General features: G+C 40.3%; 1 protein-coding gene across 4 annotated transcripts; it reads left to right on the top strand.

The window, feature by feature from the left end:
* Nucleotides 1-990: 990 nt before the first annotated feature.
* Nucleotides 991-21738, top strand: erlin2 (ER lipid raft associated 2). 4 transcript variants are annotated; one of them, XM_076269747.1, is made up of 12 exons: nt 991-1267; nt 2409-2513; nt 2710-2791; nt 2892-2938; nt 3045-3106; nt 3541-3666; nt 3925-3998; nt 17066-17124; nt 18782-18873; nt 19139-19228; nt 19572-19651; nt 20024-21738. In XM_076269747.1, exons 2-12 carry the CDS (start codon nt 2410-2412, stop codon nt 20198-20200), a joined length of 993 nt encoding a protein of 330 aa, XP_076125862.1. In that variant the 5' UTR covers nt 991-1267; nt 2409; the 3' UTR covers nt 20201-21738. The 4 variants fall into 4 exon arrangements, with proteins under 4 accessions (XP_076125862.1, XP_076125861.1, XP_076125864.1 ...); XM_076269746.1 differs by lacking the exon at nt 991-1267 and adding an exon at nt 1310-2257; XM_076269749.1 differs by lacking the exon at nt 991-1267 and adding an exon at nt 1311-1596.
* The last annotated feature ends 909 nt before the right edge of the window (nt 21739-22647 follow it).

The following is a 22647-nucleotide window of genomic DNA, read 5'->3' as shown; positions in this document are numbered from 1 at the left end:
ATTGTAATGGCTAAACCCACATTATCAGGGTCAGGGAATCCAATGGTGCTAGTTACAAAGATTTTACCCCATTAATCCATAGATGCAATAGCAATAAGGGCTTAGAAGTCAGTGGTGCCAAACATACTAGAACGTCCACAAAGGTAATTTGGTATTGGGTGATGTAAAATGTCAACCAAAGGGGGACATTAAAATCAGTTGACGGTCATATTCAAATATAGCCTACTATATATTTACACATACACACCATGGCAGTTGCTGCTCTCTGGAAAAGGGGAAGCTCTGATAAAAATGGTCAATTATTAAATTAATATTAAGGTGCTATATTGTTGTTTGAGGGCAAGTTATCCCGAAACCCAGATTAGACCAAACAGTAGAGTTCTGAGACATCGCAGCTGGCTTGGCTACATTTTACCAGTTCACTTTGTGGGGAGTTTAAATAGGCTATTTGGGAGCCTAGTTATTTCTCTGTGACTATTCTGCATGTTCATCACATGCATGTCTTTTAAATCATTCCCACAATCAATATTATGTTTCAATGAGTGATGACTTGTTGATAAAGTGAGTAACTTTTCATTACAAAGATATTGCAAGAAAACAACCACAAAGTCATTTTTACCTACTCATGCGAAGGGTTAATATGGTAAAGTGTAACTAGCACCATTGGATTTCTTGACCCTTACAGTGTGGGTTTAGCAGTAGCCTAAAAATTCCAGTTTATTTTGAAATCGAGATATTACAATTTTAAATTTTACGGCGGACATTTAAACTTCAATATCGCTGCCATATAGACATACGATCAAATGCAAACATTGATTTTCTGACTCCTTATGCAATAACCTTTCCAATAATTTACAGTTTAGGCCTACCTAATCCCCCCAAAATTCCCACAAAGGTTAAAATCTGAATAGGAACCTGACTATTATGGCGGAGAGGCGGTCAGTGTGAACGACAACCCGTAGGCCTAGTAGTCACAATTAATCACTAGCCTATTTAACGTTGACATTGCAATTACATGTTACTTGCCCACTCAACAAATGCATGACTTCAAATGGACGTTTAAATGCGGTAACTTTACTACTTTAGATTAGGCCTATTGTTTTTTCCCCTCCAGACTTCCCCTCTCGACTAACAAAATTCTGATAGCAGAGCTGTTGCGCGAGATATCAGGCGCAGCAGCCTCCTCGCTTCGTTTGGCAGATTACGGTCAACACGTGTTGAACAGCAGGTGCTCCACTGTTACCATCTGGAGGTACAGCTCAGACAGGTAAGACAACTACAAATGTTTTGGTAGCAATCTTTCTTAGTATATAGCTTTTCCGGGAAGTTCAGCTGAACGTGTATCTTGTCCATTTACTCGTGATCGACAGAAATTTCTCACTTTGTCAAATATGCATAATGCTAGTCAGTTTTTATGTTAGTTTCGTTTGTAGTGGTTAACGTTCACGTTACTTTGGGCTTACCGCGTAGCTAGTTCTAGCCATCGGTTCTAGCTGACAAGAAAATAGCTAGATAGTTAGCTTGCCTTCACCGACTGTCTCTGGACGTAAAGTTCGCTGTAGCAGCTAGCTAGCTTGCTATAACAAAAAGCACAAGGTCACTAACGTTGTAACTTATCTGTGTTTCGGCTATTTATATCGAGTCTTACACGTCGCGATAATTTGATCAGTTATGGTCTCAATTTGATTTAGCCAGCTACGCTACTTTCATAACAAACAGCACCCATAACGAAGATATGGATATCTGTCAGGCTAGGTAGCTTGCTAAACGTAGCATCTCGATAGTATCAGAGAATGTCTAATAAGGGCTCTGATAGTAGCTAGATCTATTCAGTTAAAAATCTTGAAGCAAAGTCGGTACAGGACTCAGCGACGTTAGTACAGTAACGTTAGCGCTCAGCACTTTAGTTTTGTAATTAGCTGTCAGCTGTGTTTTGTTTGAAGCTGAATGAACATGAATGAAAAGTGTAGCAGCTATGACTGCTTGTTATGGGGTGGCGTCTACTTATAAGTAACGTAAGTAAACTGTTACCAAAGACTGACAGATTTTCTACCCTTCTTGAGTCAATCCTCTTAACTACACTGCAAGGTCACTTGACTTAACAACGAACCAAATGCGGGGAAGTAACATTAACGTGATGGATAACATACGTGAAGTTAGCTGGATTTCTGTTTAGTTTACCTTACTCTCATGATTGACTTGGGATGCACTCTCGATGGATCACAAAGCTGGCCAAATTAAATACCGTGAAAGGATGGTAACGTTGGGGCTTTTGTAAATGTTTTAAAGTATAATAGAAATAGAAAGTCTGACTGTTAAGTTGTTGTTGTTACACTGACGTGATGTATGCTATCAACTAACGCCGATGATTTTATGTTATTCTTCTTCCTCCATAATTTCTATTTCAGGATGTCAGCGGGTGCCGTCTTCTCCGTTATCCTAGCTATTGGATTAGCAGCACTTTTTTCAGCCGTGCACAAAATAGAGGAGGGCCACATTGGTGTTTACTACAGGTAATTAGGCTAGTAATTACTAGTTAGTCTTGCAGGCACCTTGTGATCTTTGCCCAAGGCCGTGTAACTTGGTAAATGTAACATGACTGATTGTTGGCTTCTAGCAATCAATCATTTTGTTTTAACCGGTTTATTTTACACCTGAGCCATAAAGTGATTTAGCTTTAATACACCTCTGTATGTGTATTCACTGTAGGGGAGGAGCACTCCTAACTGCAACTAGTGGCCCCGGTTTCCACCTTATGTTACCTTTCATCACATCCTTCAAGCCTGTACAGGTAAATGTGTGTGTGTGTGGCTGTGTTTGAGTGTCTTTGAGACAGTATATGCTGCACTTTGTATCCTTAAGCAGCTTGACCATGTGCTTCTACTTTGTAGACTACTCTCCAAACAGATGAAGTTAAGAATGTACCATGTGGTACAAGGTATGTGTTACACATTCAATATAATCAAAATAATATTGATTTGCCATTGTAGGTATTTGCTCAATTTGTAGTACATCTCACATATTGCACCACTTTTGTCCAACAGTGGGGGTGTTATGATCTATTTTGATCGGATAGAAGTTGTGAACTTCCTTGTGGCTTCAGCAGGTAAAGTCAATATATTTTTTTATACTACTTTTGACTAGGCCTAGCCTACTGGAATAATCACATGTAGCACAGATCATACAATAGCACATTAAACATTGTGTGAGTGTGTGTGTGAGAGAGCGTGTGCCTGTGTGTGAGCGAGCATGAGAGAGTGTGTGTGTGTGTGTGTGTGTCAACAAGGCGTCCATCCTGAGACAGTTGTAATTAGAGCTCCACCAAACTACCTCAACACAGCCCACATACCCATAATTGCTGTTGTTAATGTAAACAGATGCAAGATGCTTCAGAAAATGACTTTGATAATGTCTGTCCGTTGTTTGTGTGTTGGTGTTGTAGATGTTGAGCAGTGTCACAGTCAGTTATAATGATGCAAAACTCCAGACAGGCAGTCAGTGTTATGTTGTAAATATATGTATTCTGTGTGTATTCTGCAGTGTATGATATTGTGAGAAATTTCACGGCTGACTACGACAAGGCCCTGATTTTCAACAAGGTCCACCATGAGCTGAACCAGTTCTGCAGTGTGCACAGTCTGCAAGAGGTTTACATTGGGCTGTTTGGTAAAGGAAGATATTGTTTTGGTTGTATTGTATTTCATGTGGAATTGTGATTAATGAAGGGTTTTTTGTGTGTGCAAACTTTGTTTTTCATATCCGTGTGATTTTCCTATATATATATATAAATACACCTGCACCTGTTTATTTCTGTACAAACCTGTGATGACTGCTCACATTTGAATCTGCACAATAGTTTTCATACTATACTACTCTGCAGAGGTGTGTCGTATGACTTATTTAAACATGCCATTCCTTTTCCAGACCAAATAGATGAGAACTTGAAGATGACTCTGCAAGAGGAACTGACAAACATGGCCCCTGGCATAATCATCCAGGTTAGTTGGTCCCTGTGTCTGTATAGAGGTGTGATCTGCCATTCTGGTGCAAAATTTAAGATCAAAATCATATTGCACATCTTCTGCCTGTGTTCTTGAAACAAAGTGTTGAAAGGTTGGAATAGTCTATGCCTATGGCTTGGTCTAAGCCCCTCTGCCTGTTTTTTTTTTACTGATAGGACAGTTATAAGACATGAGCATAAGGAGCAATCTGCCCTGTCTTGAAGATCTTGTCTGTATATACAGTACCCTCCAGAATTATTGGCACCTTTGGTAAAGTTGATTAAAAACAGGTATAAAAAATATATATATATTTTTAACAAAAACATGTTGCTCACAAATATTGGCACCCCTAGAAAAATCTTATATACAAAACCTAACAGAAGCATTTTCCTATCTAATTTCACCGTATTTAAGTTAATCAGAAAGCGCTTTCAGACATGCGTGTAAGACCGGAGGTTCTGCCGATGTTGAACGGTGGGGCCGTATATCTGAACGACATAACCGGTCATATGGAAGTCCGAATTTAGCAGGTTGTTCTACTACCAACCCCCCCCCAGGTTTTCCTCCGGACATTATGTAAATGTACGAGGCGTAGAACATGTGGTTAAAATTCACACCTAGTGAGAGGGCGTGTTGGTGACAGTTTCTTTCGTGCGTCCATGTGGTTAGATCTGACTTAAATTCCAGTGTTATGATGGAGTGGCATAGTGCTGTCCAGAAAATCAACGACCTGGAAAGATGCAGACATCACGGAGCTACTGTCCATGAGGGCATACAACATTTTGATAGAACACAAGAAGGGAACGGCACGTTGTAGCCTACAACTACATGGCAAGGCCAAACGAATTCAAAAGTCTGTGCGAGATAAGCAGAAGGCGCTGAAAAGACAATAGCCTACAGTGACGTCATTGACGACAATAACATGAGTATTTAATAAATTGTTAGCCAACACGGTTTTCTGTTCATTGATAGCCTTCTTATGACCTGCTGAGCTCGCAGATATTTGTTGAGCATACAGTATATGCCTAGAGAAAATGAAAACGAAGAAAACCCAACTTTGTTCCAAGCTCCTTACGTAAATGCAATAGACACATGGGGAGAGGATGCTTATGGAAAAAATAAACCATGAAAAAACGAACAACTTCACTGTTATGTTAGTATTTTGTTTGTTGCTTAAAAACGTTGTATGATGGCCTTGAAGTCTTGAGTTAGCCTGCTGAATTGGCTGGTGGCCTACCATAAAGTTTGTGCATGCTCTCTCTCTCCAACGCAAACCAGATTTGGGGTTCTATAGCCAAGTAATTCTGGTACATATCGTTGAAAACAGATAAATGTGTTTATTCGAAGCACACATACAAATACTGTAGGTCAATTTCAAGTGTGCACTTACGTGACTAGCCTACTCCAAGTATTAGCCTACGCACAATAGATTTCTCTTCTTTAGCCTACATAATGCATAGGCTACACTTTGTAAACAAAAAGCAGCTGTGACAGGCAGCGGCCGCATATATTCTGCGTCATGTCTCGCATCTTGTGAACTCTACAAGCCCCCACCCCTCACTCGACAACCACACGGAGATTCTGTAATGTGCGTGTATGTCGTTCACACATACGTCCGTATAAGGTCAGTATAAGGTCCGCAGGTTAGCATCATATCTGAATCATCCGAAGGGTAGGACCTCCGTTTGACAAACCTCCGCATATACTCCGGAGGTTATATATGAAAGCGCTTAGAGTGTCTTTGAACTTTCAGAAGTAGTTCATGACTTTCTTTTTCACTAAGGTATGAAAATAAAGTGACACAGAGGCTAAATCCTCTAGTCATTTTTCAACATTGGAAAGACAAGAGAATACACTAAATCTAAATAAAAACAAAGCGTGTTGACATTTGTAAGTCAGGGGATGCCTATAAAAACTAGGTACTTTGTTGAAAATGCCTATATTTACAGTTAAAACAATGATTAACAGGTTGTAATCAACTGGAAATGTCACAAACATGCTTGGACAAAGACCAATGGTTATCTTGCTCCCACACACATTATGGAGGATGGTAAGATAGGCAAAGAATTCCATAAGAACCACTGTTTGAAAGTTACAGAAAAAGGTATCATCTTGGGGTCACCAAGTCTCCCAAAAAATCTTCAAAAGTGACCTCACTGCTAATAGGTTATTTAGAGGACATACCAGGTAAATGCCTGTTCAGTTATTTAATTACCAATGTAAACGGCAGGAGTTACTGAATGATACAGTGACTTTGTCTGGAAGTGTGGTCTATTTTCAGATCAAAATGAAAATGGCACTCTTTAGCTAGAAACACTTTAGGTGTGTTTGCCGTACATAGAAGAACGACTATACTGAAAAGAACCCCATACCTAATGAGAGTTATGGTGGAGGGGCTCTGCTATTGTGGGGCTGTTTTTATTCCCAAAGGCCTTAGGAACCTAATTACGGTGCATGGTATCATGAACACCAAGAAAAACCTGAACATTTTCAAAGGAAATCTATCAATCTCTGCCAAGACATTAAAAGTTGGTCATGATTGGATCATTCATTATATGAACCAAAGCAAACATCCAGATCAAAACAAATATGGTTTACTGAACACAAAATCAAGCTTCGGCTATTACCATCTCAGTCCCCTGATCTAAATATAAGTATATAGTATATTTGATCCTGTGAGGGAAATTTGGTCTCTGTATTTATCCCAATCCGTGAATTAGTGAAACACACTCCGCACACAGTGAACACACAGTGAGGTGAAGTACACTAATCCCGGCACAGTGAGCTGCCTGCAACAACAGCGGCGCTCGGGGAGCAGTGAGGGGTTAGATGCCTTGCTCACTTCGGCCGTGCCTACTGGTCGGGGTTCGAACCGGCAACCCTTCGGTTACAAGTCCGAAGCGCTAACCAGTAGGCCACGGCTGCCCATATCTGGACAATCTGGGGAGATTTGGTAAAGACGAATGGCCTTAAATCCCTTGCTTTGTATTCTCCAAATTTATGGGGTGTCATAGGAGAATATTACAAGCTGTTTTATTGGCAAAGGGAGGGTTAAGAAGGTATTACAAGCAGGGGTGCCAATAATTGTGAGCGATGTGATTTTGTTAAAAATTTCTTTATGAGATTTTCCTTTTTTTCAGAATACAGGCATGAAAACTCCTCACCTTTCGGCGAAATTTGCCGTTTTGAATCCAAAATAGGGGACTTCTGTGGTTCGCGCAGATCCGATGAGAAAATATTGTGTGGGTGGGGGGGTGGGGTTACAACTGAGGTTACAAATCACGTGCAGACGCGAACGCATCTTCATGCGTTGTAAGACAAGAGCCCAATTAAAAACTTGTCTGATCCAGCAACGATTATGTGAATGCAGCCCCTATACATTTAGCCTATTAAACAGTGGAAGCTAATTTTTTGCCACGGATGCAACGCGAACAGAACGCTTGCGCTGGAATAGCCTCCCTGTCTGTGTGACTACAGATATATGCGTCTGAAATGTCAGCTGGAATGTGAGCCCGGCGAGGAGAGATGCTTATTGATGTCACAGGTGGGCTAGTTGAAACTTTCAACTTCTGTCAGAAAAAGACTTTGAGATTAGTGTAGCAACGTAGCATAGGCTGTTAAAGTTAGCGATATTGGACAGAAATATAGACATAACGAGTTCATTTGATGAAGAATACGTGCAGTTTGAGCCATCTAGATAGACAAAAGGTGAAGCAAATTGGCATACTTTATAAGTATAGCAAAGGCTAATGTGAATAACTAAATAGTTGAATTAAATGCTCCTAAACTGGGCTGGTTCGTTTTGTCGAGTTCAAAGACAAAAGCAGTGTTTGACATGGTAATGCTGTCTTTTAAGAAACGTTCAGTGGTCTGATCAGTAGGCCTAGTCTGTGTCTATAGGGTTTAACATGTAATGTGAACACTGTTCACACAACTTTATTGGTTGGTTAAACACACTAGCACAATGCCACAATCTGTAAGTAGCCTAAGCTGCAGGTTAAAACATTTCAAACCAATTTTACAAATTAAAGCCTAGTCTACCCTACCCAGTTTATTTATTACCTGGTTTGGTCCAACAAATATTCACTTATCTTATTCAGACTTATTCTAATAGTCTACTATGAAGTGTCCATTATATTAGGCCTATGAAATCTTCAGAAATGTCTGATAACTTCAGGCACAAAGAAAGAAAGAAAACTCATGTAGATTACTGAGGAGGAGAGGAGGGCCAGGCTGAAGCATGTTGCCAAACAGCGCAAGTGGGCCCCTTCACACTTAGGTCCAAGCCAAAAAGAAGAAATAAAGGTATTTTTTTGTAAAAATTAGTCATTTTGTAGTTTTTTTTTTTTTATAAATCTCTGGTTTAAGGCAACTTCATACTCCATGGAAGCTATGCACTATTGGCAACAATGTCACTCGCGCTTGTTTTGCTAGAGAATAAATTTGCTTCCCTTCAAGGTTGGATTTTTTTCAATTTTCTTCATTGAGATTACAATAAATCATCAACAGATGATTTATGATACAGGTTTTTAGTCAACTTTAGCAGAGGTGCCAATAATTCTTGAGGGTACTGTATAGTTAACAGTGTCAAGGCTCATGTTAGGGACAAAATTGGGAAAGAAGGATATAGGATAGGTGTATTTGCATAGGCATTGTTTCTTGCACAGTTTGAACTGTTCAGGACTGGAAGATATGGTCCAAGATCTTTGGATTTCTCTCAGCGCTTTCATCAAAAGAGGCGAGTTGTGTCCCAGTCCTGCTTCAGCCCGTCCTGTCATCCTGGAGTCAGGTGCCGTGCTGCTGGATGTCTGTAGATGGCACTACAAGCTTACTAAGAGCAGAGTTGTATATCGAGAGTTTGGCCAACTTTGTCAAGTTCTCTCTTCGACTTATGAAAGAAATAATGGCAAATATAGTAATACCATCATTAATGTATACCATGCTGTATACCAAGTTCTAACACTGCTTTAGGTCCTATAACTAGCGATCAGATCATCAGAATAACATGACGTCTTACATTATAGGAAGGGTTTATCGATGTATGTTAATAATAATGATTATAGCCAACTAACAATACAATAATAGTCACAGTTACAATTCGCCATTCTTCGCTATTTCTCTGTAAGTTTAACCCATCTAGGTGATGGATGAACTCGGGAGACTGTAAAGGAAAAAAGGTAAACACTGCTCTGAAACTGATTAAGCTACGTGGTCACTCACTACAATGGGCATTTTACAGGCCCATTTAAGATATCAAAGGAAAATATACACTGGAATATTTATTATATAAAGGGCTTTTACATACTGATAAACGTTCATTATAACAGCGGCACATCCGTGCATTTATTTACTTAAAGTGAACAGCATGTTATTTTATGTCAGCTTACATAAACAAATCAAAACTCAGACGCCTAGCCTACAGTCCATAAACGACGTCTACCCACAAAACCATGCCTGTCACAATCACAGACCTAGCATTTCTAGGCTACTACAGAGTAGCCTACACAAGTCAGACGGACGTAGGCGTACCCACAACAGGTTCCCACCAGGTTCGCAAGTCTCTGCTAATAGTTTCCACTACTACTTGAGCGAAACAAATGCAATCATCAATACTACTCCATCACTAAAAGAAACCTCTTACTCACAGAGTTTATTCACCAATTCATCAACGATGCAACTGCATTTTCAGGTCGCGGTTATCCACAAGTTGTATGAGAACATCCAAACACGTTATTGCGACTGAACAGGAAGTTAAATCTAATAAATTACTGTCTCTGATAGGCCTACAGGCTACATTACAGCGGCCCTTGTTCTTGTACAAACACAAAAACAAACATCAACAGAATTTGCTTAGGCATATTGAAATAAAGTGAACGTCCGCTAATGGCTAGAACATCCACAAACAAACACTAATCATTCTGATGACGTAGCGCCTGCATTTTTAAAACATGGCCGCGCCCTAGTGGCGAAAGTCGTTATCGACATGTCATTTTCCAGTGAAACTACTTGAATTTCAGGTTTAATGAAAATCCATGTATCTCCAAAAATGAAAAAGCAACCAAAAAATGTCCACAGTTCTAATTGCTTCATTTCCACTTTAAGAACAAACAATAGTGCTATCAAGGAGGAGTGGCATGATGGGGGCGGACTGCGTACTGTCAGCAATACTACAGGGCCTGGAGCACAGGGCTGGAATGTTCGCTTGCCCTTTCAGTGTCTGTTTTGTACAGCTGTAGTAGAGCAAAACATGTGGTCGGTCGCCCACCCAGAAAAGCATTTAATTAAAAAGCAAGAGTTGGGAAATGAAGGGGGGAGCAAGTCATTATGCCCCCACCTTCAACCTGTAGTATTTCTGATGTGTGCTCTCTGGGTTTTTATTCCTCTCAGCATGGAGCGAATCAAAGAGACGCTTCCCAGAAATGCTTACTGGAAAGATCCTTTGGTAGATTTCAGTGGGCTTACATGCTGAGTGTTTGCAGGTGTTTTCAGTAATATTGTGGTCTAATATTGGATATTATTTGTTTTTTTTCTTGGGGGGGGGGGGGGAGGTGATATTTGGATGATATCCAGTAATAGGCTCAACAGCTTTCTATTTACACTGAACTTACACTTTAAGTTAATGTTATGTATGTATTTGCAAGCTAGTTTGGTTGTTCATAAGCTGACAAAGGAACATCCATTTGTCCATGTAAGCTAATGCAGGTGGTTAACGTAACTTTTCATAGTAGCCTCCCTGTTTATAACCTAAACTAAAGGGTAAGCTACTTGGAGAGCGTAGACTTTTGATAATGCCAATATCTGCCAATGTTACTCAAAGTGTTTTCCATAATACTGTTTAAAACCCGTTAATCTTCAGTCTCCCGCTGGCGGGATGGTTACCCCCCCCCCCCCCCCCCCCCCCCCAAACAGTCTATCATCCTATTTCATCCTAAGAATACAAGGCATTTTATCAGCGTTATGGATGTGACCTGAAATGGACACACTTTTGTGAGAGATTACAGGTTTTCTACAAACTGTGAATTTTGAAGGAAACTGCCGAAACTATGATATATGTAGCATGAAGGAGACTTGAATGAACACAAAAAGTGTGTTTTTGAAACTATGCATCATTTTCGTAATGCATTATGTAGGAAAAACTGGCGTTATGGATGTGACGGTTTCACGTTATGGATGTGACGTCTGAAGTGAATCAAGTGAATTTTGATATGAAACAATTGAAATAGTAATCATGAAAAACTAGCGATGAAATTATTACTTCCTCAGTGCCCACTAAGAGACACAGGAAGAATCAGGACAACAAGTAATTTAAAATATAAAAAAGAAATGTATTTTTTTCTTTTACCGTCATCAATTTTGGTCAGTGATTCCCGGGTTACTGAAACACCAGGGAACATGAAACTACCTGAACCGTTGCACCCAAGATGACAAAATATTTATGGTATGTTAGTCTCAAGAGCCCGCATCAACCTAACCCATACCCACTCAATTGTGATTTTCACACATAAAGTACATGCACGCGCACGTACATGCACACACACACACACACACGCACGCACAGTCGCACACATACAGACACACACACACAAACACAGGCAGGCATACGCACATGCACACACACAGACACACACACACACTTATAAACCAAAGCAAACTCACATATGCACACACACACATATGCATCTTCACCAGCTAACACGATAATCCAGTTACTGTACAACAACAGTATGACAGTTACAGGAAGATAATCGCTCAGATTTTCGTTATTAGGCCACTTGAGGCTAGGCTAATCACTGGAGTTATTTTAATATTATGTTTGTTTTGCTAATGGTTAGGCAAGGTCTCCCTGTGGTTTTGATCAACCTAATAATCTTTGAAATGTCAATTGTAAACACTAAGGTGAAATGCGTTGAAACTGACATGCCACCAGAACAGACGTTTTATCGGCTTTGAGGTATAATAAAGTCTCCAGTCTTGTAAATTCACATTATGTAACATCCATAACGTCATCCATAACGCACCATTAAAGGTTTTAAAAGTAAGAAAGGGGCACAATTTGGTCATCACACTTTACATTGATATAAATCAGCTTTGCACAGACACTATGGGCATTGTCGCATCAACACTGTATATGTAGCATAAACTTTTCCTATAAAACGTTATGGATGTGACATGGCCATGGAACTTGCTGACTTAAAATCAAAACCCTTACAAATGTAAGGAGTTGTGCTCTTAAAGGCAAGCTGAGCATAGGCATTGCTCTACCATTCCCTTGTCAATCTGGAATTTGTCAAATGACACAATTTGTTTGAACCTTGGGTCCATTTATCCACTTTTTAAATATGTATAATATTACCATGTGAAAAATGTTGTTTCTGTATGGTTGCACACCATATTTATGATGTAAAAAGAGTGTAATTCTCCACCAAATTCAATCAGATCAGTTACAAACAATAAAATATAGACCTAAATAAAGATTTTAACAACAGTTCTATTTGCGTATGCACAACTTTTTTTTTCCATGGTAAGTATGACCTTTGCATGGAATTGCCCTATACTGGAGCAAGATCTGTAGTGGTTGATGAAGGAAAAGTACTGTCTCCAAGGCTTACTATGACCGCCGCGCAGCGAAGGTTTTTTTTTTTTTTTCTTTATTTTTTTTTTTTTCGCATGCCCAAATTTCCGTCAAGGATTCCCGGGACACTGAAAGACCGGGGTACACGAAACTTGGTGGGCATGTAACCCCACATGGATAGCATGGAACCATCGTTTTTCGTTTTGATCTGTAGCCCCCCCGCTGGACTGGATCCCCCGAAAGGAGGGTAGGGCAGACACAGTTTTCTGTGAATATCTCGAGAACCGTAGGGTTTAGGAGGACCATTTCTTTTTTGTATGTTGATCTCAAGGGGCCATGTCAACCCATTCCATTAAGCACTCATTTCATGTATAGCGCCACCTAGTTAAACACAAAAAAGTAAAAATTAGGTGTTGTAATCGCAGGTATCTGTGACCTAACATTGTCAACGAAATTGGAAGTGTAGGATCATTATGTCACCCTCTGTATGCACGCCAAGTTTTGTGGAATTCCGTTCATGGGGGGCCACACAATAAATTAATTTATGTTACTATACACCAACTGGCCTGTAGGTGGCCGGAGACAGTTTTCTGTGAATATCTCGAGAACCGTAGGGCCTAGGAGGTCCACCTTTTTTATGTATGTTGGTCTTAAGGGGGCATGTCAACCCATCCCATTACCACTTATTTCATGTATAGCGCCACCTAGTTAAAAATTAAAAAGCAAAAAATTAGGTGTTTTCATCACAATATCTCTGGATGACAAGGTCAAAACTGCACGAAATGAAAAGTGTAGGATCATTATGACACCCTCCGAATGCGTGCCAAGTTTTGTATACTTTCGTTCATGGGGGGCCTTGTAATAATGTATGTGTACATTTAGTGACGTACACCAACAAGGATTCCCGGGACACTGAAAGACCGGGGTACACAAAACTTGGTGGGCATGTAACCCCACATGGATAGCATGGAACCGTTGTTTTTCGTTTTGATCTGTAGCCCCCCCACTGGACTGGACCCCCCAAAAGGAGGGTAGGGCAGACACAGTTCTCTGTGAATATCTTGAGAACTGTAGGGCCTAGGATGACCATTGTTTTCCGTATGTATGCCTCCAGGGGTCATGTTAACCCATTTCATGTGCACACATGTGCACAAACAGATACACACGCACACACATCCATTCACAGTAATCATACGTATGACACATACTCACACAGTAGACATATGTACGCATGCATGCACAGGCACATACACAGGCACACACACAAGCACGTACACACACACACACACATAACATAAACATGTACATGCACACAATTCAAGAATTTCTCAGAATTATGAATAGGCAAGATGGAGGTGGGGTTGTATAAAATTAATTTTTACATGTGAAATCTATGAACTAATCATGTTTTGGTACTTGTTGTCTAGCAGATACCAGTGAGAATTGAGTGTGGATAATGCAATTCAGTGAGACAGTTAGAATCATATATTTTAGCGTGATTTATTTTTGTGGAAAAAATGCTGGACTGGGCGGCGGTCATATTTTGTACCGCTCTGCGGTACATGTAGTTTTAATGTGTTTTAATGCAGAAAAACACCCTTGGGTCAATTTTCGCTGGAATTACACTTTTAGCATAAGGATCTTTCCCACCGGAAGGATTTTTGTAGTTCCTAGAGCATAACGTCCCTAGAACCCTTTTTTTCTTGTGTTCCGACTGGACCAATTTGGGGATTATTAAGTTCCTCTGACTGCAGTTCCTATAACTCTTTCAGCTCCTACCTCAGGGCAGGGTTTTTTCCTTTTCTTGCATAGGAACCCTTAGTGACCTAGGTCTACGTGATTGGTCTAACTTATAAACCAAACCCACTGTCAAACCGTGCCGCCTTTAAAATCCGTGCTGCCTGTGTAAGCAAAATACGGAAGTATAGTAGGCTGCTGTCAGAGACTTTATTAATAAGAATGGACGGCATGCAGAATGCACTCTGCTCCAGTCCGGACCCAAATGGATGGTGTACAGCCTTGTGCAATGACCTAACCATAAAGTCTGCTACGGAAGGCTGAAAGGCTGTGGATCGTAAAGGGCACTTATTTGGATCTGCAGTGGCATAGTGAAATAACATTTTGCACGGTAGAAACATGATATAAATGGGAATACTTACTGTTATAGCTATACAAATGGCAAAATCATCCATATGCATGATATTTCCATAACCGTGTGATACGCTTAAGAATAATGGCAAAGAGTTGTTATCAGACTCACTAAGACGTATACTGTAGCCTAACAGTAATCTGTCTCAAATAAAACATTTTGAAAGTACGATTCATGATGTAAAATATTAAAGTTGTAGGAAGTTTATGGCTTAAACTGCTTGCTTCATTTGTCCATCATAACTGTTTCATTTGTCCCGATTGCAAAATTAAATACGCACGTCCCACCACTTCTGCTGAAATAATTCCTGAACGTGTTGTTCAGAGCTGAAAATGCAACTGTATTTGGCAGAGGACAGATGTAGGTTGCTAGTGTTGCACAATCTCTTGTAGTCCCTCATTTATAGTCTCTCGTTTGTGCAGTAAAAGGCTGAGCTAGTGAAGGAAGAAACTACTGCACATAAGAAACGAGAGACTAACTTATTATGTAAGCCTATAAGACACACAAATTCAACTCACTAATGTTAAAGCTAGTTAAACTTCTCTGTCGTTCCAGCTTCATTTGCCCTGTCCTTGATCTTTTTGTTCTGAATTCAGTTTGAGATGCATATGCTGCTACTTTAAGTTAGTCACTCATTTCTCTAATATAGTGCAGTAGGCCTAGTTTCTTCCTCCACTCGCGTATGCCTGCCGCCAGCAATACAAATCATAAAGTACGAAAAATGCGTAGCCTAACTAACGGGATACACTCGAAGAATCCCTCAAAATATCAGACGTAATTGCACATACTTTAGGACAACAGACCGTTTTCTCGTTTCTCCAATTTAGTAACTACAGCAAGTCAGAACACTTACATGTCATGACCCCATGTTCATCATAACCTGTAACTTAGTGTACTAGCCTATGACACGGCAACAATTCCACTAAAATACCAGATGTTATTTATTACTTAGGTCAGTGTTTTTCAACCTTTTTTGTGCCACGGCACACTTTTAACACTTAAACACATCCTGTGTGAAGAAAAAATAAACATACCATAGCCTAAAATTTCAAATAATACACAGATATGGCCTTATTATGGCTTCTATGCAAGACCTGCTCAATAAAACAAGCGCCCTCTGTTTCATTTGTAGGTGACTATATCTAATTTAATTGTTGTTATGAACTGGATATGTGATGATTCTGTGAATACTTGATATGGGGCCCCCGTTGTACAATGCCTGCATACCACAAATAGTGCAATCATACAATCAATGAGAGCATGTGGTTATAAATTCTTTGATATAAATCCATTTTCCAAACGGATCTGATGACTATCGTTAGGCTACTGTTAATCAGCATGCTTGCTTGCTCTATCACAGCTGTTTTCCACAGTAAAAAAAAGAAAAACTTGTGCAGCATCAGGATTAGCTTGAAGCAACAGTAGACAGTGAGGGTCAATCAAATAATTTCAATATTGTAACATTTATTTTGTATTTGGCCTGTTATGAAATCATATATTGAACAATTTAAATATATTGTGAAACCTAAAGCCCAAAGTTGGAGACATGCATGTAGCACATTGTTGCAAATTTAAAACCGGATTACTCTGGAATGCCTAACTGTACGGGGAATGCTTTACACCTTTGTGTTCGGTAAGGGCTGCTGTTTATTCTGATATATGGTTTGTCATGTGTTTGTCATGGGGGGAAAGTTTGTGAAGTATTCCACCAACATGAATGGGTAGCTAGATGGGCGCAGAATGTAATATTGATTAAGGTTACTTTTCTTGCGAACCGTTTACCACCAACAACTAGCGGCTAACAACGTTTAAAAGCTGAGAAAAGGGGAAGGTGAAATTCCCACCCTGCTTGGAGGCCTTAAAAAAGGTCGTAAGTCATTCAATTTGTACTTTGATATCCTGAAAGCACCCCAGATTCTCTTTCCCAGAAAATAAGTTCATCAGGCATTGTGTTCCACAGAATCCCAACCCCATCCAGGATTTGTATTTTTGTAGTCAGTAGTTGGCTGTGACTAATCCTCCTCCCACCACCACTACGTCTTTCTACTCCTGCTCTGCCCTCCTGTTGTCATGCTGTCCCGAAAAGGGCTCGATATGGGTGTGTGCCAAAATATGTTAATGAGTCCCTGTTGAGTGTTTTCTGTTAACATCAGGAGTATAAATCACTCAAAAGTGCTGTAACAAAATACAGGAAGTCAACAAGGGGATTTTGAGCATGTTGAGGAGGCACAGATTTTTGCTTTTCTTCAGGGCATCTGTTATACAGAATCAATATTTCCATGAAAGACGTTTTTTCTGCTGTTATTGTTCAACACATTCATTCAATCTTTTCTTCATTCATAGGCAGTTCGAGTCACCAAGCCCAATATTCCTGAGACCATACGCAGGAACTATGAACTCATGTGAGTATATATGCTTTGAGCTGATCTGTATGGCCATGATTTCTTGCCAAGGAGTTGAGCTTCAGACCTTGTGATTTACTGCAAAACTCCCGGAAAGTTTAATCATGTTCCAAAAGGAACAGAAAACAGGATCAATTCATGAAAGAGGCCATTCTATTCCTTCCCATGCCAAGTTAAAATAACATTTTGAAGGGGAAACAGCTCTTAATGTTACTTTTCTTGGATGTGAGGGTTAGGGGTTAAGGAGGGGGGTCATTTAGAAAAGACTTTCGGTAACACTGCCAGTCACTCTAGCCTGTTGCCAAGGTGTAAACAGTTTGAATGAGGTCTTCTCAGTATGCTGTGCATGCTTGTCTGTAGTGAAGGGGAGTAGATGGAACAAAACAGATGAATTCAGTTAGCCTCTTTGCAATCATTGCAACTTCCATATGTATATAATGTTTACATATGCATACAGTATACTGTATGTATATTTTACCATGAATGCTTCACAGTAGCAGCAACTGGAATCCATGCATTTCCACAGAATTATTTTTGGAATCTGATCCCTTATCATACCAGTTCATTCGTACTCGTCGCTCGACTTATCGTGACTAAATTCAAGATGGCGGCGAATGGTAAACTTCCTGAAGGTACTGTCTGTGTAAATCGTCTTGTGAATAAACTACCAGTGCTTTTTCAAAGTTCTCAATGTCTCGTTTTAAATGTCAGGGCCCTCGGAAGTCTACCAATGAAGTGTGGAGCTACTTTGAGCCTCGTAAATGGTGTAAAACAGTGATTTATCTGCATGGCTAGGCCGATGCCCGAGGCACCCCCTTGAGTGCAGGGGACAAGCCGAAATGAGCTATGAGACATACATTCGCACTCGGTATCATGTTTCAACACACTTTAGGTCAATATCACACCGGAATTCTCCTTTAAGGCCTATGGACTTACAATGGGATGTCATTGGAGTTCCTGTGGATGTAATGGCAGGCATGAAAATGTCCAGTTAGCACGCACACCCAAACAGTCTGAACTGGGTGCTGGCCCAAAACAAAAGTAGTAACTGTAAAGAATCGCTCCCAACCAATCGCTCCCAAGCAAATGTCTTTTTTTAAGACGTGAAACGGCAGGCATGGCAGGCATCCCAATACTGTGTCCATATCGTGTATATTCCTATGATATGTATATTCCCATCAGCGTCATATTAAAATGCTTCTTGTCACAGACTAAGCCATGACATGCTCATATAGTGCACAGTTGCTTATTTTGCCACTAAATATTTACACACTTTTAGAAAAAAGATTGAAAGAAAAAGAAGAAAAATAAACAAGACTTTTGAAGAAAATTAATTTTCACTCACTCTGTTGGTGATCATCCTGCATGCACTGTGCAGGTTCGGAGTTCAGCATATGTTATGACGGTGATTGTACAGGCCTCTGTTTACTATTGCATGTACATTTTTAATGTACATCATCTATAGGGATAAGAACAATCAGTTTTCTATGTTCATGTAAATAACAAATTCTGAATTTGATTAAAACCAGGATAAGCCTTATGACCAGGTTACTTGTGTGCATGTAAACATATCAAAATCATTTACAAATGGACTGAATTTAATGCAGTGAAGATGTTCCTGAAAGTGTATCTGTTCGTATGCCTGTGTGTTTCCCAGGGAGAGTGAGAAAACAAAACTGCTCATTGCAGCTGAAACTCAGAAGGTTGTGGAGAAGGAGGCTGAAACGGAGCGGATTAAAGCAGTGATTGGTGAGTGCCTATTGTAGTATGATTTGTTCCAGATTTACTATTGCTTCAGTAAAGTCAATTGTTTGTTAGGAATTTGCAATGTCCCTGCGGACTTGTTTCATAATAGCGTTTTGGGAAAGCATCCCAAATAGAGTCTTCTGTTTAAATCTAGAAACGATGAGAAAAAAAGTGCTTATTTTTAGCTAAACATATTTGGTCTCTGTTTCTCACAGCGTCTCTATTTGTACCCTTTTGTGTTTTTAACCCTTCCACCTCTTGTCAACAGAGGCTGAGAAGCTTGCCCAGGTGGCTGAGATCAAGTTTAGCCAGAAAGTGATGGAGAAGGAAACGGAGAAGAGGATATCTGAAATTGAAGGTGTGTGTGTGGGTGCCCATGTGTTAGTGTGGGTTAGCATAGATAAGAGTTTGATGCATGTCCTGTGAGAATGTGAAACAGCTGCAGAATGGCTATGTGTTAGAGAGAAGCATACTAATCCCCTGACCCTTACCTTTTAAATAAGAGATACTGCCATTACTTCAAATACTAACCAATCTGTCAGATTTGGACAGAGTGCACAAGTCCTTTCAGTGGTTTCCCAATATATTCCATTTGCTCTTTTGAGCCCAGGAAGCAGACCTGACCTGTTTCATTATTTCATGCGTGTTTCCTCATGCTGTGTGTCTTGACTGGCTCTTCCTCTCTACTCCACTGCCAACAGACTCCGCTTACCTGGCCAGGCAGAAGGCAAAAGCTGACGCAGAGTTCTACTCATCCCAGAAAACGGCTGACGCAAACAAGGTTCAGACCCCCATGATGTTTACAGTCAAGAGATTTCATATGTTTGGAACATGAAAGTAGCTGGAAGCCTCTGCATTTACATCTCTAGTCCTCTGCACAGTCTGAACTTCTCTTGCCCTGCTCTGAAAACCAAAAGACGACGATTTTATTGTCAAAAGTCTGTCGTTGATGTTATTTAGTAATGTCCTACCTACCTTTCTTGCTAGCATAGATTGTAAAAAAAAACTCCTCTAAACTTTTCTTACATGCAATGTTCTGGCCATTAAATAGCCTTAGATGCTGAAATGGCCTTAAATTAAACAAACTGAACCTCTTTCCCTTTCCTTTATCTCTCTCCCTTCTTTCCCTCACTCTCCTCCCTGCTCGACACAGATGAAGCTCACGCCGGAATACTTGCAGATGATGAAGTTCAAAGCCATCGCCACCAACAGCAAGATCTACTTTGGCAGCGATATCCCCCACATGTTTGTGGACTCGGGCCCCACGGGAACACCCATGTCTTCCAAGGCCATGGACATGCTGTCTGAGGGCGTCCTGGACTTTGAGTGACTGACACAGGGTGAGACCAAGCACCACTCCCTGGGCCTGCAGCAGTGATGGAGCCCCTCTAGGCTGGAGAGACAACACCCCTCCTCTACCCCCCTCTCCCCTTTTATATGCTGGGCAGCTGGTGTAGCTGGTAGCTACTCACAGTTAGTAACCTGACCGCTTGTGGCAGGATCAGATGCTGGTGTAACCCTCAGAGTAATGGAATGTAACCATCTGTCATTACGGTGCCCATCACGCCTTGTACTGTACATAACTCTTTCCTTCTGTTGTATAGGCTCTCCTTGCAAAGAGGGCATTTAAATGTAGAATGATGTTATGCACTGTGTTTGTTTGTTTGTTTGTTTGTTTGTTTGTTTGTGTTACAATCATGTGGAGCAGGGTTTCTCCCTTTGGATCTAGAATATTAACTAGACCCATCTTCATTCTTCCAGAGCACATCTGGGTACTTAAAAGGGGAGATTAGTATGTCATTACTACTGGCCTCATTCAGCTCATTCCACCATATATGTTTATTGCCAGGCCATAGTATCAAGACCTCTGGAAAATGCATGTATCTCTAAAGGGGAAGCAACTGCTGAGTCAGTGTGAGTATAGTGCACTGTAATGCTGTTTTATGATCATTCCGCAGGCAGATTATTGACAAACCTGAAAGAAAGGGAGAAGTAGTGGCTCACTACCAGACAGGGAAGCCTGTCTGCAGTGTTGCTGTGACGACCACATTCTGTGTGGCCCATGCTGTTCTGAACAAAACTCTGCCTTTGGCTGCATTGGCAGACACCATTGCAGGGCTTTTGGCTTTTGGTTAGGGCACACTGATTTTGTTTGTTTGTTTGTTTTGTTTGTTATAATAAATGCCTGGTCCACTGCCAGCCTCTCCCTTCAGTCCTCCCAAAAATATTTATCAAATGACAATACCTCTTATAATTTAACATTGGCTGCTGCATGTCCATGTTGTTCTCACTGTTTGATGTTTACTTTCAGTTTTGTAAACCGTCTAAAGTTGACCATTTTTTTTCACGTTCATTCACTAAAGAACATGTCTTATATTGATCTTTTTAACTTGAAAAATTGGGTTATTTTAATCGAGTGTTATTTTTTAATGGCTCTACTTTAACATACCTGTGCACAGCATGAGAGTTGATAACACTGGTGTGAATTAAGTTGTGAAGGGATTTGGCCCTTTTGACCGAACAAGTCATTCATATTTTAATGACATAAATTAACTTCTTGAATCCTCTCCCAAGGTAAGTGCAACTTAGCTGTGGAAAACGATTAGTTATTCAGAAATAGGAACCTGAATGCAAAATGTTTCTTATGGTCAGCTGCATCAAAAGTACCTGTTGGTCACACTGGCTACTGTTTTGATACTTAGTTTGATACAGTAGTTTGTCCCCACATGAACCATTGAGTGACTTCCAGCTCAGGATGACTTGACTATGACTTGAATGGAACTATTTTTGCACTCTTAAATGATATTGTGGGGTGGGGATGATGAGTGTATTTTATTGTTTATACAATAAAGATGTATTATGATTGAAGTATTGTCAGAATAGATTTTTCTTCTGTTCTATTCTTTAGTTTAGATACATTACTCTGACTGACTGATTAGGCTATATGTTACCACATTGTCCCTGGTATTTGGCACATTATGTGTTAGCACATTGTCCCTGGGCAACATATAGTTTTAAATGTGACATGTCATCTTGAAAAAGGCGGATGTGGGTTGGTCATGTCCAAACTTGGCATTTAAGCCATTTCAGTTGTTATGCAAGTGGGCATAGATAGATTCAGCACCCCTAAAAATCCCTAGTTATATGTATAAGTATATATACTCTTTTGATCCGTGAGGGAAATTTGGTCTTTGCCTTTATGCCAATCTGTGAATTAGTGAAACACTGCACACAGTGAACACACAGTGAGATGAAGCACACACTAATCCCGGCGCATTGAGCTGCAACAGCAACAACAGCAGCACTCAGCAACAACAGCAGCACTCAGGGAACAGTGAGGGGTTAGGTGCCTTGCTCAAGTCGTGGCCTACCGGTCGGGGTTCGAACCGGCAATCCTCCGGTTACAAGTCCGAAGCGCTAACCAGTAGGCCACGGCTGCCACAAGTTAGTTAGTTAGACATTGCAAAAGCTAATATTGGTAAAAAAAATGTTTTCATTATTTTCACCCAGACTCTGGGCACCCCAAACTTGATTGGCTCTCCAGGCGTTTCCCCGAGGATTTGGCCGTGGATAAATTGGGAGGGGTTACTAGACACCTATAGGAACATGTAGTAAAAAATATTAGTAAGATTAGCAAAAAATGCTGGTAACACTTTATAATAACTACACACAATTCATCATTTGTTAAGCCTTTGTTACTTATTAGTTAAAGGTTTGTTATTGTTACAGTTATAAATGGTTTGTGCATAGTAAATAAGCCTATCAAAAAATATGTTT

This window comes from Alosa pseudoharengus, unplaced genomic scaffold, assembly GCF_046254945.1.
Source record: "Alosa pseudoharengus isolate Yale_2024_CS ecotype anadromous, Long Island Sound unplaced genomic scaffold, YU_APseudo_1.1 YU_APseudo_1.1_scf_6, whole genome shotgun sequence".
Taxonomy (NCBI): Eukaryota; Metazoa; Chordata; class Actinopteri; order Clupeiformes; family Clupeidae; genus Alosa; species Alosa pseudoharengus.
Note: the sequence above shows the minus strand (reverse complement) of the source record. Positions and strands in the feature narration are given on the sequence as shown.

What these genes read in the sequence shown, in the direction of transcription:
- erlin2 (XM_076269746.1), top strand. Translation starts at nt 2,205, where the DNA reads ATGCACTCTCGATGGATCACAAAGCTGGCCAAATTAAATACCGTGAAA. An exon ending in CTTCCTTGTGGCTTCAGCAG is followed by an intron (nt 3,107 to 3,540) that starts GTAAAGTCAATA and finishes TGTATTCTGCAG; the next exon opens with TGTATGATATTGTGAGAAAT. An exon ending in GCGGATTAAAGCAGTGATTG is followed by an intron (nt 18,874 to 19,138) that starts GTGAGTGCCTAT and finishes TCTTGTCAACAG; the next exon opens with AGGCTGAGAAGCTTGCCCAG.